Source organism: Malus domestica, chromosome 03 (assembly GCF_042453785.1).
Source record: "Malus domestica chromosome 03, GDT2T_hap1".
NCBI lineage: Eukaryota > Viridiplantae > Streptophyta > Magnoliopsida > Rosales > Rosaceae > Malus > Malus domestica.
The window spans coordinates 12478362-12485791 of NC_091663.1; the positions used below are offsets into that span (position 1 = coordinate 12478362).

A 7430-nucleotide genomic window follows, 5' to 3' on the forward strand; every position below is an offset into this window, starting at 1 on the left:
AAACCAAATTCCCTTTACACCCCTACAATCATTTATAACCACCACTTAACCGCTTCATCCACTTCCCCCACGACCGTCTTCGAGCATAAATCCCATAAATTCCCTAATTTCACGGCGCTATGGAAAACAAGGGAAGGGCAAAATAGTCAATTAATCTGCTCTTTCCACTCCATTTCCTTTTCAAACCCCCCGAAAGCCTTTCTCAGCACGTCTAATCAAACTCCCTTTGCTATAAATACCATGCAAACGCCACCTACTCTCGCTCTGCGCTCTCCTCACACACTGGACACTCCTCTCCTTCTCTCTCTCTCTCTCTCTAAAAACCTCACTTTCTCTCTCTAAAACTCCAGAGCGCCCAGACGCGATGTCTCAACGCGGCCGCGGCCGCGGCCGCCATTCCGAACCCTCATGCGGCTCCGACGCCCCGTCTTTTAATCGCGGTGGAGGAGGCGGAGCCCGTGGTCGGGGACGAAACGCCGGTGCTACACAGTTGTTTCAGTCCGAATCGGGACCTAGACATGGCGGTCCAGGAGTCGTAGCCGCTCCGACGGCGGCTCAAGCTCCCTCGCCGGCACCATTGGCTCAAACACCGGTTCCTCGCGGACCGGCGCCGGCTCAGGCGTCTTCCAGCTCGGCACCTCCCCCCGCTGAGGCTCCTCTCATCTGTGCGATGGAGCAGAAGCTGACGCTGACCGCTCCTCCACCGTCGTCGTCGAAAGCCGTCCGGTTTCCGGCGAGGCCTGGCTACGGGAAGGTTGGCGAGAAGGTCCAAGTCAGGGCCAACCACTTCCTAGTGGAGGTGGCGGCGAGAGATCTCCATCACTACGATGTAAGCCTCCTTCTTCCTTTGTTCTTTTGCAATTTTCCCTTTTCGTTCTTATTCTTCTGTGTTTATCTGTTCATCTGCATTTTTACAGTTAATTTTGAATTTTCTTTTACGTTTTCCTTTTCTTTGTTTTTGAAAACTTGACTCGGAATGTCGTTCCATTTTTTTTTTTTTACATTTTACTTTTTACGATTTTATGGTGCTTCGGACTTTTGAGCGTCGTCATTGTGTTTTGAATATTTTTGTTTTATTTATTTTGATTTTTTTTTTCGGGTTTTCCTTTTTGTTTTTGAAGTTTACTGCTGTAAACTTAAGTCGTTCATGGCGTTTTGGGACCTAAAAAACATTTGAGGTTTCTGAAAACAACTTTCTGATTCCAAGTGATGAAGAGCAAAGGCAACCATTTAAATTTCGTTTTTTTTTAATTTATTTTTAAATTTTCTTTTGTATTTCCCTGTTGGCGTTCCTCTAATGCTTTAAATCTGACTCAGAAAGGTGATGTCACGTTCCCAAAACATTTTTCTGAGTTTAAAGTTGACCTAAATTTGCTTTTCAGAAGGGGTTTTGTAAATTTGATCCAGGAAGGTATTCATCAATAATTTTTTATTTTATGAAAGCTTTTGGTGTTCCGAAAAACATATTGATGAAGGTTTCTGAGAAACAGGGGGTGGTTTTCTTTTGCTATTCTGTATTTTTTTTTACTCAGAAGGGTTATGTGAACAATGCAATTCTTTTGGTATTTTCTGAGTCCTGGTAAACGGGTTTTCTTGGTAAACTATTGGTATTCTCGCATGTTTTCTTGTTGTGGGGTGTCTTATGATTTCATTCGGTGGCTGTAGGTGTCGATTACCCCTGAAGTTGCATCGAAAAAGATCAACAGGGAAGTCATTAAGCAGCTCTTAAAGCTTTATAAGGAGTCTCACCTGGGCAAGAGAATCCCAGCTTATGATGGCATGAAAAGTATTTATACAGCAGGCCCCTTACCTTTTGCCTCGAAAGAGTTTGTGGTCCAGTTGGCCGAGAGGGAGGGTTCTTCTGCTGCTGCTGGTTCCAGAAGGTATATTTGTAAGATAGTTTAATGTCCTGTTTTCATTTTTGTATGTTTTTTTATTTGTTGCGGTTTTTTGAATGCTTTCTTCTTTGTATTGAAATGGCTTACAGGAGGGACCGAGAGTTCAAGGTCACTCTCAAGTTGGCTAGCAAACCTGACCTGTATTCCCTCCAACAGTTCTTACGAAGCCAGCAGCATGAGTTGCCTCAGGACGCAATTCAAGTTCTGGACGTTGTTCTTAGGGCTAAACCTTCTGAAAAGTAAAGTCTTTATTTGGTAGAAGGGCATGAGATTTATTTTATCCTTGTCTGCGTTGTTTCCTCGCTAATGACGGTTTTGACTGTTGTAATTTTTGTCACAGTTACACTGTTGTTGGGAGGTCTTTTTTCGCCATTCAACTTGGGAAGAAAGGTGATCTTGGTGATGGTCTGGAATACTGGAGAGGCTTTTATCAGAGTCTAAGGCCGACCCAGTTTGGGCTTTCACTCAATATAGGTAATGCATTTACCAATTTTCCCTGTTCTCGTAATCATATGAAGTTAAGTGTTGTGGCTAACTTTTTTTTATTCATATATTTGCAGATGTATCAGCCAGAGCATTTTATGAATCTATTCTGGTAACTGAGTTTGTGAAAAAACTTTTGAACTACAGAGAACTGTCAAGGCCTTTACCTGATCATGATCGCTTGAAGGTATTCTCCACAAGTTATTTATGCTAGTTATAGGTTCTATTTATGCATATTTGCTAGTATTTATTCCCATTCGGTTTTGAAGCTGCATTTTGTTTTCTTTTATATTGAATTGACTTGTTCATCTTGAATTCACTTCCTTTGGATCTGGTGTCGATATCCACATAGACTAATTTATTCAGAGTTCTATGCATTTACTTTTCTTTTGTCTTGGAACAAAACTGATTGGCATTCTGTTACTTACAGGTGAAAAAGGCCTTAAAGGGGGTCAAGGTAAAACTTTCTTATCGTGAGAATAGATCTTATAAGATCACCGGGGTCTCCGTGGAACCCCTGAGCAAGTTGACGTGAGTCTTATAATCTTTACAATACGTTTTTGCTTATATCTTGTTTATATGTATATAGGTTGTTGTGGTACTTGATTTGCTTGAAATGTAGAACTGGAATTTTCATGCTCATTATCTACTTTCGTTTGAACTATTTTGATTGAATTTGCTATATCATACATCATAATGGGTAAATATGAAAATAAAATCAAATTGGGTTATGGCGGTGTTCCATGGTAACAGAACGTTCATAACTTATCATCCATGTTTGTGTTTTAGGTTCACTCTAGAAGATCAAAGTAGAACTTCAGTAGTACAGTATTATCGCGAAAGGTACAATATTGTGCTGAGGGATGTGGCAATGCCTGCGCTTCAGTCTGGGAGCGATTCAAAACCTGTTTATTTGCCTATGGAGGTTACTTTCTTGACTTCTTCACCATTTTATTTCCTAGCAGGTTTCTATTCTAAGTATGGTAGTAGTCTTGTGGAGATAATTTACCTATTTACCTTAATTTACATATTTACCTTTTTGGCAGCTTTGTTCCATTGTTGCTGGGCAGAGGTACACTAGGAAGCTGAATGAGAGACAAGTAACAGCTCTTCTGAGAGCAACTTGTCAACGCCCTGGAGAGAGGCAGCGCAGTATAGTCGAGGTCTGGATGTGATTTCATCTTTTCAATCAATAGAACTCTTTTCCTAATCTAGATGGTTTTCATTTTGTTTCTGGTGATCATGTTTTTACATCTTTGCAGATGGGTAAACACAATCGTTACAATGAAGATGACCTTATCCAGCAATTTGGCATGAATATAAGTCAAGATATGGCTTTAGTTAATGCTCGTGTTCTGCCGCCGCCTACGGTAATTATTTGTTTCCAAACTCGTTTGAATAGTGCAAGTGTTCTTTTATTCATCTTGTTTTCTTTGCTGGTGTTTGAATTGATGACAACAGCTGAAATACCATGACACTGGTCGTGAGAAGTCTGAAAATCCACGAATGGGGCAATGGAATATGATCAACAAGGTATGATCTTGGTTTTGCATTTGTTTAGATGGATCTGTGTGTATGTTGAACTCCATTGTGTGTTTTGAGGATAGTTACACAAGATTTTTTGCAATGTAAGTCTTTGCAGTCTGCAACTTCCTGATTTATTATGGATTTGTAAACATTTAAAATACCATCTTTTACTGCTTTTGTGATATGTGATGCAGCATCAAAATTAAAACATTATTCTTGGTAGAAATTTGATTTCTGATTATTTTTAATTAATTCTGGTTCTGTAGAAAATGGTTAACGGTGGTCGAGTGGATTTCTGGGCATGTGTCAATTTCTCCCGATTGGACCCAAGTTTTAACTTCCGATTTTGTGAGGATTTGGTCAATATGTGCAACAGCAAGGGAGTGGTACGACTCCCTTCCTTAAGTTCCTCCTATTTCTGCATTGAATTGTTTTTGTTCTTTTCCTAACCAAATTGTTTTATCTTCCTAGCATTTCCATCCGCAACCCTTAATTCCTCATCAATCAGCTCATCCTGGGCAAATAGAGAGGGTGCTCAGAGATATCCATAAGATGTCTAGCAAGAAAATTGAAGAAATTGGACATAAGGGAAAGCCTCTTCAGTTGTTAATTATCATTTTGCCTGATGTTACTGGATCATATGGTGAGTAGCAGTCTGAGAACAAAATGTGTCTTGTATTTCAAGAAAATCATGTTTAAGGTCTGACGTATTGATTGCTGATTGCTTGCAGGCATGATAAAACGGATCTGTGAAACTGAGTTAGGAATTGTATCTCAGTGCTGTCAGCCCAAGGCAGCATCAAAGCTCAGTAAACAATACCTAGAAAATCTGTCACTCAAGATAAATGTGAAGGTTTGTTTTTATGTATTGCCCATCACATTACTTATTGTGTTTATCCTTTATTGATTGTCGCTCGCATCACTCACTGTCTTCCATTAACATTGAAATATTGAATATTTAAAAGGGAGTTTTAACGAAACACTCTTGGTAATGTTCACTTTTAACGAAAAACAACATTTTTACCTTTTCCTGGTATTATTCACTACACCTTTATTTGTCCTTTTTCATTAAAACTAAAGATTTTTTGAACTTGTCATTAGTTTTCCTTATTTAAAACTGTTGGTAGGTTGGTGGAAGGAACACTGTTCTAATAGATGCCATTCAAAGAAGGATTCCTCATGTGAGTGACATTCCCACAATAATATTTGGTGCTGATGTTACCCATCCACAACCCGGGGAGGATAGCAGTCCTTCAATTGCGGCTGTAAGTTTCAGTCTTATATTGATTTCATTTTCAAAATGCATAATGTGTTAACATGGCAATTTATTCAATCAGGTGGTGGCGTCCATGGATTGGCCAGAAGTCACTAAGTACCGAGGAATTGTATCCGCACAGGCTCACCGTGAAGAAATAATCCAAGATCTTTACAGTGTTAAACAGGACCCTAACAGAGGTCCGGTTGCCGGAGGAATGATCAGGTATTTGGGACAGCATGCACCTTCTCTTGTTATTGTTTCTATTTTTTTTTTTTAAATAATAGTTGTGACTGTTTTCTTAACATGATTATTTTCATTATGTTAGGGAGCATTTCAGAGCATTTAGACAAGCAGCTGGCCGAAAACCAGAGAGAATTATCTTCTTCAGGTAATATTTGTTTTTGCTGTGGTCATGGAAAATGATGTCACTCTGCTAATATTTGTTTTGATTTTTGCTTGGCAGAGATGGAGTTAGTGAAGGCCAGTTTAGTCAAGTTCTGCTGTATGAAATGGATGCTATAAGAAAGGTATGCTGATTACTACAATTTAGAATTATTTTGTTATTGCTTAATTATTTGATTTGATCAAGTAGTTAGTGATTCTTTTTTAAGATAAGCGACTTTATCTAATGTGTGTCATTACTTTTTCAGGCTTGTCAATCGCTTCAGGAGGGATATCTACCACCAGTCACTTTTGTTGTGGTGCAGAAAAGGCATCATACTCGCCTGTTCCCAACTGATCAACGGAAGACTGATAGGAGTGGCAATATTCAACCAGGTTACAGATTTAGATGCATTGAGATATATTAGATTTGATGCTTTTCCGTTTTGCGCATTGACTCTCTTTATGTTGTCTAGGAACTGTCGTTGACACCCAGATTTGTCATCCGACGGAGTTTGACTTCTATCTCAACAGTCATGCTGGCATTCAGGTATATTTGTATTGTTGATTTATATATGCCACTTCTGTTTTTTGCGGTAGTTTCCTTGCCCTCTTCTGAGGATTTATGTGCTCTATTCACTGCTAAAAGTTTGACGGTTATCTTGTGTTCATGTAGGGAACTAGCAGGCCCGCACATTACCATGTCCTGTTTGATGAGAACAGATTCACCCCAGATGCCTTGCAAATGCTAACGAACAACCTATGCTACACGTAAGAAAACAACAATTTCAATTCTTTCTCTGGCTTTTGCAGTTGGTACTATGCCAATTTGAAGATGACATTTTGTTTTCTGACATTCTAATCGTATGGCATGTGATTTTTCAGGTATGCAAGGTGCACACGCTCAGTTTCCATTGGTACGTACTTGGCTTGGTTTCATATCTGTTTTCTGAAATTATGCTTTTTCCTGATTGCACCACTGATGTTTCTGTGTTTTCATGCAGTTCCTCCTGCATACTATGCACATTTGGCTGCCTTCCGTGCGCGATACTACATAGAGGGCGAGTATTCTGATGGAGGTTCAACTACGGGATCTACAGCAGGGGTTGCTGGTGGTGCGAGGTTCCGTGCCCTTCCGGAGATTAAAGAAAATGTAAAGGAAGTCATGTTCTACTGCTGAAATCAGTCTTGAGGTCTCACTGGCGGTGGTTCGTTTCTAGTGGTCGTGTTTTGTCTGAGGTTGTATGAACTAAAGTTGCACAAGACTCTAATCTTATATTGTCTTGAAGATTGACGTCTAAATCGCTCATCCGTGATGGTTTTGGTGATTAGTTTTGTGGGTTGGTCCTGAATCCTTGGCTACTGATATGGATATGGACTTTGGTTCAAAGTTTAGTTTATATACAAGTGCAGTCGGAACATTTTGAGCTGTTACTTGGTTGGATGTATCTGTTAATTACCTTCATCTCATCTGATGTAAGTTCATATGTTTTTATTCCGGATTTGACCTTCCTCTCAAGGCCTGAGCTCAAAATTTTGAGGCATTGTCCTTCCAGGTGGAGATTTTGGATATTTTGTCCAAATTTTGGTTTTGCTGAAAGGGCTTGAGAAAGTTTACCAAAAAGTGACTTGCAGGTTAAGTTTAGCTGCTTCCCTTCAGTCGAGTTTTTATTAATTTATTATCATTCTCATCCCTAACCAAGAGCAAATTGTAACTTAATTCTTTTTCGAATGTGGGAATCGTGACTAAGACATCTCTAATGCGAGATTCGAAGAGTTTGGAATAGCCATGTTACATTTTTTGTTGGGCGGAAACCCCTAGAATGAGTTGTGACTAAGAACATCTTTAATGGGAGATTCGTAGTCTTGGAATGGTCATGTTA

General features: G+C 39.6%; 1 protein-coding gene across 1 annotated transcript; it reads left to right on the plus strand.

The window, feature by feature from the left end:
• The first annotated feature begins 253 nt into the window (after window positions 1–253).
• On the plus strand, window positions 254–7206 carry LOC103423778 (protein argonaute 5-like). Its single transcript, XM_008361860.4, has 22 exons — window positions 254–829; window positions 1666–1883; window positions 1988–2137; window positions 2239–2372; window positions 2459–2568; window positions 2812–2912; window positions 3171–3306; window positions 3428–3544; window positions 3644–3751; window positions 3843–3914; window positions 4175–4294; window positions 4380–4551; window positions 4640–4761; window positions 5036–5173; window positions 5246–5388; window positions 5492–5554; window positions 5630–5693; window positions 5817–5943; window positions 6024–6097; window positions 6224–6318; window positions 6433–6464; window positions 6552–7206. The coding sequence occupies exons 1-22, from the start codon at window positions 365–367 to the stop codon at window positions 6725–6727; spliced, it is 2937 nt and encodes a 978-aa protein (XP_008360082.4). The 5' UTR covers window positions 254–364; the 3' UTR covers window positions 6728–7206.
• Window positions 7207–7430: the final 224 nt, after the last annotated feature.